The following is a 17088-nucleotide window of genomic DNA, read 5'->3' on the forward strand; positions in this document are numbered from 1 at the left end:
CCCGATCCATTGACCCTGTGTGGCACTGACTGCCCGATCCATTGACCCTGTGTGGCACTGACTGCCCAATCCATTGACCCTGTGTGGCACTGACTGCCCGGTCCATTGACCCTGAGTGGCACTGACTGCCCGATCCACTGACCCTGAGTGGCACTGACTGCCCGATCCATTGACCCTGAGTGGCACTGACTGCCCGATCCATTGACCCTGAGTGGCACTGACTGCCCGATCCATTGACCTGAGTGGCAATGACTGCCTGATCCACTGACCCTGCGTGGCACTGACTGCCCGGTCCATTGACCCTGAGTGGCATTGACTGCCCGATCCACTGACCCTGAGTGGCACTGACTGCCCGATCCATTGACCCTGAGTGGCACTGACTGCCCAACCCATTGACCCTGTGTGGCACTGACTGCCCAACCCATTGACCCTGAGTGGCACTGACTGCCCAACCCATTGACCCTGTGTGGCACTGACTGCCCGATCCACTGACCCTGCGTGGCACTGACTGCCCGATCTACTGACCCTGTGTGGCACTGACTGCCCGATCCACTGACCCTGTGTGGCACTGACTGCCCGATCCACTGACCCTGAGTGGCACTGACTGCCCTATCCACTGACCCTGTGTGACACTGACTGCCCAATCCACTGACCCTGTGTGGCACTGACTGCCTGATCCACTGACCCTGAGTGGCACTGACTGTCCGATCCATTGACCCTGAGTGGCACTGACTGCCCGATCCATTGACCCTGTGTGGCACTGACTGCCCAACCCATTGACCCTGAGTGGCACTGACTGCCCAACCCATTGACCCTGAGTGGCACTGACTGCCCAACCCATTGACCCTGTGTGGCACTGACTGCCCAACCCATTCACCCTGAGTGGCACTGACTGCCCAACCCATTGACCCTGAGTGGCACTGACTGCCCAACCCATTGACCCTGAGTGGCACTGACTGCCCAACCCATTGACCCTGTGTGGCACTGACTGCCCAACCCATTGACCCTGAGTGGCACTGACTGCCCGATCCACTGACCCTGTGTGGCACTGACTGCCCGATCCACTGACCCTGAGTGGCACTGACTGCCCAATCCATTGACCCTGTGTGGCACTGACTGCCCAATCCATTGACCCTGTGTGGCACTGACTGCCCAATCCGTTGACCCTGAGTGGCACTGACTGCCCGATCCACTGACCCTGAGTGGCACTGACTGCCCGATCCATTGACCCTGAGTGGCATTGACTGCCCGATCCATTGACCCTGAGTGGCACTGACTGCCCGATCCATTGACCTGAGTGGCACTGACTGCCCGATCCACTGACCCTGTGTGGCACTGACTGCCCGATCCACTGACCCTGCGTGGCACTGACTGCCCGATCCACTGACCCTGTGTGGCACTGACTGCCCGATCCACTGACCCTGTGTGGCACTGACTGCCCGATCCACTGACCCTGTGTGGCACTGACTGCCCGATCCACTGACCCTGAGTGGCACTGACTGCCCTATCCACTGACCCTGTGTGACACTGACTGCCCAATCCACTGACCCTGTGTGGCACTGACTGCCCGATCCACTGACCCTGAGTGGCACTGACTGCCCGATCCATTGATCCTGAGTGGCACTGACTGCCCGATCCATTGACCCTGTGTGGCACTGACTGCCCAACCCATTGACCCTGTGTGGCACTGACTGCCCAACCCATTGACCCTGAGTGGCACTGACTGCCCAACCCATTGACCCTGTGTGGCACTGACTGCCCAACCCATTGACCCTGAGTGGCACTGACTGCCCAACCCATTGACCCTGTGTGGCACTGACTGCCCGACCCATTGACCCTGAGTGGCACTGACTGCCCGATCCACTGACCCTGTGTGGCACTGACTGCCCGATCCACTGACCCTGCGTGGCACTGACTGCCCGATCCACTGACCCTGAGTGGCACTGACTGCCCTATCCACTGACCCTGTGTGGCACTGACTGCCTGATCCACTGACCCTGAGTGGCACTGACTGCCCGATCTATTGACCCTGAGTGGCACTGACTGCCCGATCCATTGACCTTGTGTGGCACTGACTGCCCAACCCATTGACCCTGTGTGGCACTGACTGCCCAACCCATTGACCCTGAGTGGCACTGACTGCCCAACCCATTGACCCTGTGTGGCACTAACTGCCCAACCCATTGACCCTGTGTGGCACTGACTGCCCAACCCATTGATCCTCAGTGGCACTGACTGCCCAACCCATTGACCCTGTGTGGCACTGACTGCCCAACCCATTGACCCTGAGTGGCACTGACTGCCCAACCCATTGACCCTGTGTGGCACTGACTGCCCAACCCATTGACCCTGAGTGGCACTGACTGACCGATCCACTGACCCTGTGTGGCACTGACTGCCCGATCCACTGACCCTGCGTAGCACTGACTGCCCGATCCACTGACCCTGTGTGGCACTGACTGCACGATCCACTGACCCTGTGTGGCACTGACTGCCCGACCCACTGACCCTGTGTGGCACTGACTGCCCGATCCACTGACCCTGTGTGGCACTGACTGCCCGATCCACTGGCCCTGAGTGGCACTGACTGCCCTATCCACTGACCCTGTGTGACACTGACTGCCCAATCCACTGACCCTGTGTGGCACTGACTGCCTGATCCACTGACCCTGAGTGGCACTGACTGCCCGATCCATTGACCCTGAGTGGCACTGACTGTCCGATCCATTGACCCTGTGTGGCACTGACTGCCCGACCCATTGACCCTGTGTGGCACTGACTGCCCAACCCATTGACCCTGAGTGGCACTGACTGCCCAACCCATTGACCCTGTGTGGCACTGACTGCCCAACCCATTGACCATGTGTGGCACTGACTGCCCAACCCATTGACCCTGAGTGGCACTGACTGCCCAACCCATTGACCCTGTGTGGCACTGACTGCCCAACCCATTGACCCTGTGTGGCACTGACTGCCCAACCCATTGACCCTGAGTGGCACTGGTTGCCCGATCCACTGACCCTGTGTGGCACAGACTGCCCATTCCAACTGTGGTAGACAAGAGAAGCAGTTTTCTAGCACTAAGTAAGTGGTTCTGCCCCTTAAACAGGCCAGTTTGCTCTGATTTTTTTTTTTGCCTGCTCCCTTGAAGATGATCCTGTCCCAGCCTGAAAATCCACAGGGACTTCCATCCCATCCCCACCGTAGCACTGCTGGGAATCTGATGGCAAACTGCAAGGTCGCGCCCGGGATTTGTATTTTCTGGCCAGTCAACCTGCAGCTGCCTCGCACAAGACAAACGACCAGCAAGGGGAGTGGCTCGGAGGGCAGAGACTCCCGATGCCAAGAGGTCCCAAATGCCCCTACTCAGTTCGGGATCGAGGCCTTTACACAATGTGTGATAAGATATACTGTTGTCCAGATGGATGCGAGTGGACCCAACCAGAGTTGACCAAGCACCAGGTGGCTTGACAAGCAATGGTGAGGAGGGTCCTCTATGTTGCTTCACAGCCTGCTGGATAGTGACCAGGAGTGAGAACCCTGGCTGATTTCCCCTCCTCCACCATTTCCAGGCTTCCCCACTGGCATCCTGGCTGAGGTCAGTTAATTCAGTACTCGCACTGCTCCCGATTGCTTCGTGCACCAGTCTTTCACCCACTAAACCCACTGACGATGATACCACTCTCGGAACTCTGTGCCCGAAGCATGCATCAGGGTCTCCAGGCTCAGCTCGTGTACCCATCTGATGCCTCGGAGAGGCATAATTAGACAAGAATGAACGCCAAGCCAAAGGAAGGGTGTCCAAAAGCTTGCTCAAAGAGAAGAAGGCTTTTGAGGAGGGTCTTCGATGAGGAGAGTGAGGTTTGGAGGGTGAGGCCCAGGCAGCTGACGGCATGGATGCCAATGGAGCGGCAAGGGGGAGAGGTCACAAGAGGTCAGAGTTCCGAGGTTTGTCTGTCCATGAACTTACTTCTGTGTTAACGCACATGGCTTTTGCATGTTGTGCGCACAGAACGGTGTTACTGATACTCACTGTTCTCCGGGCCCACTGTAGATACTGATCGAAGTATCCAAGTGCCTTGGTGGTGAGACACTCACGAACCTGAAACAACAAGCACTCTGTTTGAAACAAGCATATTAACATTGCTGCGACAGACAACACATAAAGCTGCCTGCTGACTTAACTCCCCCCTTCATTCTATCATTTCTTCAATGTTCTCTCTTCCTCTGCATCATGGGTTGCCCCCTCTTACTCAGTATCTTTCTCTCTCCTCCTACGAGTCTTATTTTGATTCATTCATGACATGTGTCGCTGGCAAGGCCAGTATTGGTTGTCCATCCCTAATTGCTCTAATTGGGTGGTGAGCCACCTTCTTGAACCTCTGCAGTCCACATGGTAGTTACACCCACAGTGCTGTTAGGGAGAGAGTTTTAGGATTTTGACCCAGCAACAGTAAAGGAACGGCGATATAGTTCCAAGTCAGGATGGCGTGTGGCTTGGAGGGGAACTTGCAGGTGGTGGTGTTCCCATGCGTCTGGTGCCGTTGTCCTGCTAGGTGGTAGAGGTCGCGGGTTTGGAAGATGCTGTCGAAGGAGCCTTGGTGAGTTGCTGCAGTGCATCTTGTACACACTGCTGTGAGCCAATGTTGGAGGGAGTGAATTTAAAGGTGGTGGATGGGGTGCCAATCAAGCAGGCTGCTTTGTCCTGGATGGTCATAGAGTCATACAACATAGAAACAGACCCTTCGGCCCACCGCGTCCATGCCGACCATAATGCCTATCTGTACTAATCCCACCTGCCTGCATTAATTCCATACCCCTCTATGCCTTGCTCATTCAAGTACCCGTCCAGATGCCTCTTAAATGTCGCTACTGTTCCTGCCTCCACCATCTCCTCAGGCAGCTCATTCCAGATACCCACTATTCTTTGTGTGAAACATTTACCCCTTTGATCCCCTTTAAACCTCCTCCCTCTCACCTTAAATCTATGCCCTCTAGTTTTAGTCACCCCTACCATGGGAAACAGACTCTGGCTATCTACCCTATCTCTGCCTCTCATAATTTTATATACCTCTATCATGTCCCCTCTCGGCCTCCTTCACGCCAGGGAAAACAGACCCAGTCTATCCAATCTCTCTTTATCACTCAGGCCCTCCAAACCAGGCAACATCCTTGTGAATCTTTTCTGCACCCTCTCTAGCTTAATCACATCTTTCCTGTAGTGCGGCGACCAGAACTGCACACAGTACTCCAAATGCAGCCTAACCAACGTTATGTACAACTGTAACATGACATCCCAACTCTTGTACTCAATGCTTCGGCCGATGAAGGCAAGCATGCTATATGCCTTCTTCACCACCCTGTCTACCTGTGTTGCCACTTTCAGGGAACTATGTACTTGCACCTCAAGGTCTCTCTGCTCAACAACACTCCCCAGGGCCCTGCCATTCACTGTATATGTCCTGCCCTGGTTTAACTTCCCAAAATGCATCACTTCACACTTGTCTGCGTTAAATTCCATTTGCCAATCCCTTGCCCACTTTCCCAGTTGATCGATATTCTGTTGTAACCTTAGACAACCTTCTTCACTGTCCACTATACCACGAACATCTGGTGTTGAGATTCTTGAGTGTTGTTGGAGCTGCAGCCATCCAGGGCAGTGGAGAGTATTCCATCACACTCCTGACTCATGCCTTGTAGAAGGTGGACAGGCTTTGGGGAATCAGGAGGTGAGTTACTTGCCACAGAATTCCCAGCCTCTGACCTGCTCTTGTAGCCACAGTCTTTATATGGCTGCTCCGTTCAATTTCTGGTCAATGGTAACCCCCAGATTCTGATGGTGGGGGACTCAGTGATCGCAATGCCACTGAACATTAAGGGCAGATGGTTAGATTCTCTCTTGTTGGAGATGGTCATTGCCTGACACTTGTGTGGCGAATGTCACTTGCCACTTATCAGCCTGAGCATAGATGTTGTCCAGGTCTTGCTGTGTTCTCCTTCTTTTCTCTCGCTCTGATTTCCTATCTATATCCACCTTGGTCACTCAATCTCTAACTACTTCTCTGGATCCTGCTATTTTCTGTCGCTGTTTCTCCATCTATCTCCAGATCACTCTGTTTATTTGAGTGCAATTCCACAACTCACATTATTCACCACTGTAAGCGTAGTGGTATTAATTTGGACCTGGGCTGTCTCAGTCTTCTGGATGGTGTTCTGAATTACATTCTGAGAGAAAAAAAAGTCACATGAAATATTTTTTAAAAATTGTCATTTGCTTCAGCCTGATTATACAACTCACAATCTCCCCAGCCCAGCACCTAGCACTTAATCAAAATGGTGCTGTCTCCTATATCCTACCTGGGATCCGGTTTGCGAATTCATCAGGGCAAACCTTTTACAACATTTTAAAATCAGTCCCTCAATAGTTTGAATTTGTGACTCTTAACACCAGTTTAAGTTAAAGTCGTGTTCCAAAATTACCCAGGGTTTACATCACAGAAACAGGCCATTCGACCCAACTGGTCTGTGCATCAGGAAAATTCTAGAATTGAGGGAATGCCTAGGAAGCATTTACAGACATATAAACTGATTTGGAACAGTCAGGATGGATTTATAAAAGGGAATTGGTACCTCAATTGCCTCATGGAGATTTTTGATTGCATAATAAGTAATGCAGCTTAAGGTGAGAATTTGAATGAAGCACATGTTAACATTTTAGCCAGACGATTGACAAGATACCTCCTAAAAATCTAGTTCAGAGAAGGATGAGACATAGTATTGTCAGCAGCTGCGGAGATGAGCTAAATTGTGGCTGGGTAATAGGAATACAGAAGGCGTGGGCGAAAGGAAAGTGTTCTGGATGGAGGTGTGGTGAGCAAAGTCTGCAGGACTTGGTATTTGGACTGGTGATCTTCAACATCTCACCAAACATCATCTGGAAACAGGTACTGAGAGCGTCATCTCAAAGTTTGTAAATGGCATCAAAATAGCCGGAGCTATTGACATAGTGGAGAATGGGAATATCTGAAAATGTGAAATTGTCCATTTTGGCAGGAAGAATAAAAAAGAAGCATATTATCTAAATGGTGAGAGATTGCAGAGCTCTGAGATGCAGAGGAATCTGGGTGTCCTAGTGCATGAATTGCAAAAGGTTAGTATGCAGGTACAGCAAGTAATGAGGAAAGCTAATAGAATGTTTTCATTTATTGCGAGGGTAATTGAATACAAAAGTAGGAAGGTTGTGCTTTAGGACATTGGTGAGACCACATCTGGAGTACTGTGTACAGTACTGGTCTCCTTATTTAAGGAAGGATGTAAATGTGCTGGAAGCAGTTCAGAAAAGGTTTACTGGACGAATACCTGGAGTGGGCGGGTTGTCTTATGAGGAAAAGTTGGACAGGCTGGACTTGTATCCGCTGGAGTTTAGAAGAGTAAGAAGCGACTTGATTGAAACATATAAGATCCTAAGGGATCTTGACAGGGTGGATGTGGAAAGGATGTTTTCTAGAACTAGGGGTCACTGTTTAAAAATAAGGGGTCGCCCATTGAAGGTAGAGATGAGGAGAATTTTTTTCTCCCAGAGGGTTGTGAGTCTTTGAATATTTTTAAGGCAGAAGTAGATAGATTCTTGATAAGCAACTGTATCTCTCTAAGGGGTGGGGGGGGGGGGGGGTGAAAGATTATTGGGGTTCGGCAGAAATGTGGAGTTGAGGTTACAATCGAATCAGCCATGATCTTGTTGAATGGCGGAGCAGGCTCGAGGGGCCGAGTGGCCTACTCTTGCTCCTAATTCATATGTTTGTATATATGAGAACTGTTAGCAGTTCTGTGCACCACACCTTAGGAAGGTTATATTTGCCCTAGAGGGATGACAAAGCTTAAATTATAAAAGGCGTTCAAACAAACTAGGGCTGTATTCCCTGGAATTGAGAAGGTTAAGAGCAATTTGGTCGATATTTTCAAGATATTAAAGGGAGCAGATAGGATAGATTGGGAGAAACTATTTCCATTGGTTGAGGAGGCTCGGACTAAGGGGGAATTGTCTAAAAATTAGAGGCAGATCTTTTGGGTGAAACTAGGAAACACTTCCAAGCAAAAAGGTTGGTAGAAGTTTGGAACTGTCTTCTGCAAACGTTAATTGTTGCGAGATGAATTGTTAATTTTAAAAGTGAGTTTGGTAGATTTTTGTTATCCAAAGATATCAAGAGATAAGGGACAAAGGTGGGTATATGGAGTTAGGTCGCAGATCAACCAAGATCTCACTGAATGGCGGAACAGGATCAAGGGGCTGAACGGCCTCCTCCTGTTCCTAGGAAGAGGACAAGCTACAGGAGGATTCCGAACACTTGGGAAAGTTCAACAGTTAACTGGTAAATTCAGTTTCATGCGGATACATGCAAAGTCAGACAGAACAGGCAGAATCATAGTATGTGGGTGCTTCAATCAAACAGTTAATGCGATGGAATGTAGATCTCACCTTTAGACTGAGGACAGGAAACAACTACAAACCTGTATTGAGGGGGCGAAGGATGTCAAATATTGTAAACTGGTATTCAACTGTGCCTGGAAGATAAACAAACATTTACTCAGGGGTGTAATCTTCAGGTAAAGGTGACCCAGAATATTTTACACAAAATATTAGTAACTCCGTGTGCGAAGCTTGATCTCTATTGGTGAGCTCATACAGTCAGATACACCACAGTAAGAGAGGAAAGGAGATAAGGGTAGAGTAAGATGGAAAATAAAATGAAGGACAGGACAAGGGAGAGTAGCTGTTTATCCCTGTTTATCAGCTTCTCCCATACAGGCCTCCCTATTAGGCATAACTTACTCCCTCTCATTTATGGGGCCTATGTTGTTCCCTGTGCACTCCTGTATGTTGGCTTTCTTCAGACCCAAGTACAAGTCCATCAGCCCGTCCTTCTCTGTGCTCTCTTCCTTTATCATCTCCTCTTGCCTCTTAATCCTCCTTCACCCCATTTTGTTTAACAATGTGGACCACTAGTCTGCCCTCTCAGGTGGATGTGAAAGCTCCCATGGCACTATTACGAAGAAGAGTTCTCCCTGGTGACCTGGCTGATATTGACCCCATTGTCAAGTCTTCTCAACACCTCCAAGGTCCTTTACCATCCACACCTTCCTGTTTATTTCCAAACCCAGACACAAGTGTTCCCTAGTCCTCCGACCAGTTGGTTAACTGCCAACACCTCATGCTCTGGTGAAGCTTTTTTTTTTGATTTGTTCATGGGATGTGGGCATCACTGGCTAGGTCAGCATTTATTGCCCATCCCTAGTTGCCCTTGAGAAGGTGGTGGTGAGCCACCTTCTTGAACCGTTGCAGTCCTTGGGGTGTAGTTACACCCACAGTGCTGTTAGGAAGGGAATTCCAGGATTTTGACCCAGCGACAGTGAAGGAACAGTGATATAGTTCCAAGTCAGGATGGTGTGTGGCTTGGAGGGCAACTTGCAGGCGGTGGTGTTCCCATGCATCTGCTGCTCTTGTCCTTCTAGGTGGTAGAGGTCGCAGGTTTGGAAGGTGCTGTTGAAGGAGCTGTTGAAGGAGCTTTGGTCAGTTGCTGCAGTGCATCTTGTACGCGCTCCTGCCACTGTGCGTCGGTGGTGGAGGGAGTGAATGTTGAAGTTGGTGGATGGGGTGCCAGTCAAGCTGGCTGCTTTGTCCTGGATGGTGTTGAGCTTCTTGAATGTTGTTGGAGCTGCACTCATCCAGGCAAGTGGAGAGTATCCCATCAAACTCCTGACTTGTGTCTTGTTGGACAGTCTTTGGGGAGTCAGGAGGTCAGTTATTTGCTGCAGAATTCCCAGCCTCTGACCTGCTCTTGTAGCCACAATATTTATATGACTGGTCCAGTTCAATTTCGGTCAATGATAACCTCCAGGATGTCGATAGTGGGAGATTCAGCGATCGTAATGCCAATGAACATCAAGGGGTGATGGGTAGATTCTCTCTCGTTTCAGATGGTCATTGCCTGGCACTTGTGTGGCACGAATGTTACTTGCCACTTATCAGCCCAAGCCTGGATATTGTCCTGGTCTTGCTGCATTTCTACACGGACTGCTTCAGTATCTCAGGAGGCGTGAATGGCGCTGAGCATTGTGCAAGCATCAACGGACGTCCCCAGACCTGACCCCAAGGACAAATGCACACCCAAGGCGAGAAGGCCTCCTTCTCTGCTGCGAACTCTGAGGTGATTTTAATTGAACACGCCCATCGCCAAACTGATTGGATTGGGTGCAAATCTGGTTTGACTACCCGACCCCCCCCCCAGATTTTACTCTCCGAGTTAGTTTGCATTTGACGTCGCCCCCTGCACCCCCCCCCACCCCCCCGTTTCTGAGAAATAAACAGGAGCGAAGGAAGAGACAAGCCTCAGAAGTAGAGATAGGAAAGTACGAGATAGGAGAGGGATGAATAGAAACAGAGGAATAGTCTGAAAAAGAGAATGAGCGGTGGGGGAGGGGGTGGGAGAGAGAACAACATAAAAGTGAAGAAGAGAGAGACTGAATTAGAGGAGGGAGAGCAGAGTGACAGAGGTGAAGGAGGGAGAGAGAAATGGAAAGGGAAGCATGATGACAGTGTAAACCTCGCAGTGATTTTTGGTCGGGGCATTACTAACTACACAGCACAAGGGGCAAGCAGGACATTTTGGTGGAACGCCACCCCAAGACATTTCACAATCACTGAGCGGAATTCATTTGTGGGTTACCTTTAGCTCGTTGGATAAATTTGCTATTTTAAAACAGTTATAAATCAACTTATTGATATAACAAAATAGCTTATTGAAATTAGTTTAAATGCAATAACCAGTGCAAAACAAAACCTTGATGTACTCCAATTTAGAACTTATTCCAGGAGAAATCTGAGTAACAAGATCATTGCCAGCATTGCCACAAAATAATCCGTTGATGGTACCCAATCTAGGAACAGCAGAAATATTGACTATTGCTGACACTCTTTAAAAGCTCCTGCCGCACAGTCAAGTCTTATTTAAGACTCACCAGATCTTGTCGCATCTTGCTCACTAGCGTGTTCTGTATTTCTCGCAGTTTCCCAGCTTGCCGAGTTAAATTGCTTCTAATCGTAGCATCAGGCTGTAGGGAGAAAAAAAGAAGCCAAGTTAGTTGTCAGGTTAGCCACCACTAGTAATGGTTGGCTACCATTATTCATGGCTGGCCACATTAGCCATGGTTGGCCACCATTAGCAATGATTGGCTGCTATTAGCAATGGTTGGCCACATTAGTCATGGTTTGCCACCATTAATAATGGTTGGCCACCACTAGCAATGGTTGTTCACCATTGGCAAATGGGCCATTTCTAGCCCAGCGTGATTCCAACAGTGCAGGTGGGTCAATTTTGAATGAATGAATATTAACAAACTGTTCATCACCAGCGAGGCTGATCAGTCTCTGGCAACTGATCAGTGCTGGCCTGTGGTTCAATACCTGGCAGTGGCATCCAATAAGTGGTAGTTGAGCATTGCACTTACCTGGCTGGAGTTTAGAATTTCCAGGATGTTGGCCAGGTCCAGGAGATTTAGTTTCAGAATTGGTTTATTTATCTGTAAAAGTACAGCAATAATGCACAAAAATGTGGAGTTAGAACAAAAAAAAACAGGGCATTAAAGTTGCCTTCAAATGAAATGTGCAAGAAATCCCAAATCATCCATTCTCCACATAACCTCCCCATCTGTCAAAGAGCTAGGACTGACACAATGTGCCGAACAGCTTCCTGTGCGGTATATTTCTCTGTGGATCTGTAACTTCCCTCGCTAGTCTAGGTCTTGGCTGGGGCAGAGATCACGCCATAGTGAAGGTAAGTGAGTCAACAGTTTATGTACACATTCTCAATGTGCTCTCTTGCACTGGTTTCTTATCTCTTATCGGCTCTGTTTTTTTATCCGCCTTTCGCGGATGGCTGCTGGAGGCTTGATGGAGCAGCTGACCTTTACCATCATGTTCGTATGTCGCTATGAGAGTAGTCTAAAACATGGAAGCTGAGGATATCGAGACTGGGAAGGCTATAATACTCCTAATACTGCTAGGCCATTTCAGAGGGAAGTTAAGAGTCAACCACATTGCTGTGGGTCTGGATTCACATGAAGGCCAGGCCAGGTAAGGATGGCTGATTTCCAACCCTGAAGAACATTAGTGAGCCAGATGGGTTTTTACAACAATCGATGACAGTTTCATGGCACCATTACTAAGCTGAGCTTCCAATTCCAGATTTCCTTTTACTCATTAATTGAATTTAAATTCCACCAATTGTCATGTTGGGATTTGAACCTGTGTCGCCAGGGCATAAGCCTGGGCCTCTAGGTCACTAGCTCAGTGGCATTACCACGACACCACCATCTCCCCTAGTAGCAGCCTACAAAAGGGAATTGGATAAATACTTGAAGGAGAACGATTTGCAAGGATATGGAAAAGAGTGGGGGTGGAAGCCGGCCTTGCACAGACTCAATAGGCCGAATGGCCTCCTCATGTGATGTACTATTCTACAGTTTTAGAAACACTAGTGAAAAGTGTCACATCTTGACAGAAGCCCTTGCTCAGAAGTTCAAAGCACATTAAGCTGCACCACTGATGTCCCGTACCTGCTGAATGAGGTTTGTGTAGTTGATGCTTTCAATCCCGCTGTTAGCAGCTGCCAATAGTGTGCTCTTTGCAGTGCTGTCCAGTAAAACGATGCTGCTTAAACTCACATCCAGTTGGGCTGTATTCTGAAGAAAATCTCCTGAGTACTGAAGCAGGGAGACAGCGGCGTCACCTTGGAAACGTTCCCCACAAAAACAAACAGCATTCGCGAGCGAAAGCTGCCCCCCCCCCCCCCCACCCCCACCCCTGTTACAATGAAAAATACCCATGTCCAGTGTAGGAACTAACACCAGGGACACCAATCTTATTCACCGTTGCCAACTATGACCATTCATCACACTAGGTGCTCCACTCCCTTCTGAAATTATGCCCATTCACTCTGGAAACTAACCAAGAGACTGAAAGCCAAGCACGAGATGCTGAGAGGTAGGAGATACGTACTGTGCTCAGGTTTAAGTAGGTGTCCAGGTCCACAGTCTGGTCCAGTGTTAGGATGTCAAACAGCGATTCACCCTTCTCACAGCGTCTGACCAAACAAGGCACAAAACCTGGTCACAATTATGCGGTCTCCAAACGGGAGCATTTTCTGCCGATGTGCTGAGTATTTGGAACAGGAGGCAGCTATTCAGGCCCTCAAGCATGCTCCTACATTCCATCAGATCATGGCTGACGTGCATCCAAACTTCATTACCTTGGTACCCTTACCGAACACAATACTCTCAATCTCTGTCGTGAAACTGGGATCTATGGTCTTTCGGGGGCAGGGGGAGTTCCAGATAGCCACGATGTGTGAAAAGTTTACTACCTTCCCCTGAACTATTTCCTGATATGTTAAGGAGGTGCTCCCTTGTTCGAGATCCCCCCCCCCCCACCAATCTGCCCTGTCGAGTCCCTTCATCATTTAAAACACCCATTATGAGCCAATGTATAATTTTACCTTTTAATGTACAATCACTTTTTTTAACCATGTAATGTTCCTTTATTTCTTTTGTATTAATGAAGGTAGACTGGCCTGTGTGTGTGGAGTCTATCTCGTGGTGGCAACATGGAGCATCGGAGTACCCAGACTGAAGACATCTAATGAACTGTATTGTGGGCTTGAAAACACCAGGCAAGCTGGTCAATTCTGGTTACGACAGCGCCTTGTCAGAATTAGCAAGGTCTGCAAAATTAATTAAAGTGCAAAAGTGCTTACATCCTGGAAGAGATCCAGGCCTTGCTCAAATAAAGCTAAAAAAAATGTCTGTCTATGCCAGGCTGAAGATTGATAACGGTGCTAGCGATAAAGCAAAGAAACTGTCTTTGTTATCTGAAGCAGCGCACCTTGAAACTCCTACATGAGGCCCAAGCCTGTAGCCATATACCTTGTTTTACCAAAAGGATAGTGAGGTAATTGCAGACCAATGAAGGAGTTAAAGACAGGTTTTCCCTTATGTGGAACAGGGCCATCGCAAAAAAAGGTATAAAGAAAGAGCCCACGGAAACATCTTTGCTGCAGTGTTGAGGGTGGTGTGGTCGGCCATCCGGAAGTTGTGCACGGAAGATGCGTCGGTGGATTGACCATCGGGATGGACTCTGATCGCAGCACTGCTAAGCAACCAGTGTTATCGTGAGTACGTACTATAGCTTAGTGGTTTAATAAAGGTGTACCACATCTAATGAAACAATATCCAAGTTGTTGTGTGCCATTGATACCTAGAGTAAAGGCTAGAACCAATTAGACCAGGTAGAGGGTCTTACACCATCAACCGTCTCAACTCAAGTAACACAAACAAGGTTTTTGCAGCCTGTCATAATCAAATCTTTTTTTGGATTGCTTGAGTTCTAGTTTTGGTGACAGGCACTCAAATCCCTTTGCTCCTCTACATAGCCACAATGACTACATTTCAAAAAGACGGAATTCCTTGTCAAGCTTTTTTGGGGCATTTTGAGGTCGTGGAAGGCTATATAGAAATGCAGCTTTCTTTCACAGCTCCTGGTCTCTCCAGAAGAAGAAAGTTTGGCTTTCTTGGATTCTTTGACAGAGGTGTATAAGATTACGGCAGGTTTAGATAAGGTAGACAAAGAAAAGCTTCTCCCACTAACTAATGGTTCAAGGACTAGGGGACACAGATCGAAGGTTTGGACAAGAGTTGCGGGGGGGGTGGGGATGTGCAGAAGAACCTTTTTACGCAGAGGGTGGTAATGACCTGGAACTCGCTGCCTACTAGGGTGGTGGAAGCGGAGACGATCAATGACTTCTAAAGAAAATAGGATGGGCACTTGAGGGAAATAAACTTACAAGACCACAGGGATCGAGCGGGGGAACTGGGACTGACTCGATTGCTCCATGGAGAGCTGGTGCAGACACGATGGGCTGAATGGCCTCCTTCTGTGACGTAAATGGCTCTATGACCTCACACTTCCCCACATTGAATGCCACAATGAAATCACAGAATCATTACAGCCCTTGTCAAAAATTTCTCCATGGCTGATTTCGAGCTGTTAGACTGTAGTCACCTGGTTCCGAAACAACAGCGTGACATTGGCAGCTTGCCGACCAATAGGCGCCATTTCTGAATCTAGAGAGCATTGGGAAATGATGCCTAACGTGTCACAATATCGTCAAGTACCCTGGGAACATGGAAACAAGCCGGGTCTGGGGATTTTTCCCCCTTATCGTTACTGACCTGTGCAGCTCGGAGACGGTGATTGGCTTGTTGAGGTAAGTGGAGAGGTTGAAGGTGCTGTCCTGGGCTGAGAGAGTGTCGATAACCTGCAGAAAATAATCCCAACAAATCCAGCGCAAGTTAATCCAATCTTTCCTGTGCTGAAGGTTCAACCTTCAGCATTCGACCACCTGCCGAACACTGGGTGCACTTCAGCGCATGGGACCCACTGAGGCCGCCCCAGTGGCACATTCCTGACCAGGGTAGAATGTGAGCAGAAGCATTGTACATAGACTGCTTAAGGTTTACCAGCAATGCCGCAAAACGATAGCGAGAGTGAATAATTACACCGAATTTCAGCTCAGAAACAGGCCATTCGGCCCACACTATGCTGGTGTTTATGCTTCACATGAGCCTCCTCCTACCTTACTTCATCTCACCCTATCAGCACATCTTTCTATTCCTTTCTCCCTCATGTGTTCATCTCGCTTCCCCTTAAAGGCATCTATACTATTCACCTCAACGACTCCCTGTGGTAGCAAGTCCCACATTCTCACCACTCTTTGGGTAAGGAAGCTCCTGCTGAATTCCCTATTGGATTTATTGCTGGCTATCTTTTACATATATATGGCTCCTTAGCGATGGACTCCCGGAATATTTTCCACAGTGGACCAGGGTGTTGGGAGAGCATTTATAGAACAATTGATTATAAGATGTAGCATACTACCTTGTCCCTATACAAGAGTGTGGTCAAGACTCAGTTCGAATATGGCAGCCACTTTTGGCCTCCTGACATGCCGGGCGATTTTGAGGCTTTGGAAAGGGTGCAGAGGAGGGACTTATCCCAAGTTGAAGCATCTTAGCTACCAAAATAGGCTAAAAGAGCTGAGACTCTTTACTTTAGAGAAGCATAGACTTCAGGGTGGTTTGATTCATGGTTTATAAGATGGTGAAGGGAATGGATTGTGCTTGGGTAGAGAGTTTGTTGTAATTAAACAGGTTAGAGAGGACCAGGGGCCATATACTGAAGGTGCACAAGGTTAGATCTAGGAAGATATTGGGATGGTTTTTCCCTGGAGAATAGCAGATCTCTGGAATACCAATTCGCTGAATTCCCTTAGGTGATAGCTGGACTTGTTTGTGGCTGTGGCAGAAGCAGAGATCCCCCTTGTACAAAAGGTAAGAACTGTGTCGAATGATCAGGGGAAGAGTGATCTCCAAGACTCGCTTTGATCACCCAACGCGGGTCAGAGAGGAATTTCCCAGATTTTATTTTCCCAAACTGGGAAAAACTGGTTTAAAATCTGTCTTTGCGCCTCTCCCAGGAGATGGCTTCGAGTGGGATGGGGAGTTGATATATTGTGAGGAACAAGCTAATGCAATTATGTGTGGCAGACTGAATGGTCCAGAGTGGCATTGTTGGAAGGTTCATTAGTATCTATGCCAATGAGAGTCTGTGTATCTGTCGTATGCTAGACTCATGAAAGGCCTGAAAGAGTTGGAAACTGGATGTGATGAAATGCCGCTGAGACCCCTGATGCATTCCTCAGCGGACACAGATTGTGCAGCACCCCAGTGAAGCCCAGCAAAAAATGAACAGCAGACTTGCAGGCCTCGTACGCACCTGGTAGATTTCTCCGCTTTCCCAAGGTTTACAGACCAACGTCCGAACGTTCCCTCCCACGAAAAACGTGACAAACACCAGGAGGATGAGCAGCCAGGAGAAGATAAAACTGAACCCGACACCCCTGCAATAGAACAAAACAGGTCAGAGCAGGTGTCGTAAAACTATTAACTGCGTACAGCCACACTCCACCACACAGACGG

At 48.6% G+C, this 17088-nt stretch overlaps 1 protein-coding gene across 2 annotated transcripts in view; it reads right to left on the reverse strand.

Moving 5' to 3' along the window:
* Positions 1-17088, reverse strand: part of LOC137357137 (prominin-2-like) — a 49066-nt gene that overhangs the window by 4459 nt on the left and 27519 nt on the right. For both annotated transcript variants that reach the window (XM_068023196.1, XM_068023197.1), the window contains exons 14-22: positions 16886-17009; positions 15283-15368; positions 13055-13139; positions 12613-12759; positions 11506-11577; positions 11017-11109; positions 8509-8562; positions 6145-6225; positions 4034-4102 (exon numbers count right to left, since the gene is read on the reverse strand). In XM_068023196.1, the coding sequence (XP_067879297.1) occupies positions 4034-4102; positions 6145-6225; positions 8509-8562; positions 11017-11109; positions 11506-11577; positions 12613-12759; positions 13055-13139; positions 15283-15368; positions 16886-17009 (811 nt within the window). The remainder of the gene's footprint in view (positions 1-4033; positions 4103-6144; positions 6226-8508; positions 8563-11016; positions 11110-11505; positions 11578-12612; positions 12760-13054; positions 13140-15282; positions 15369-16885; positions 17010-17088) is intronic.

Source organism: Heterodontus francisci, chromosome 47 (genome assembly GCF_036365525.1).
Source record: "Heterodontus francisci isolate sHetFra1 chromosome 47, sHetFra1.hap1, whole genome shotgun sequence".
NCBI classification, from domain to species: domain Eukaryota; kingdom Metazoa; phylum Chordata; class Chondrichthyes; order Heterodontiformes; family Heterodontidae; genus Heterodontus; species Heterodontus francisci.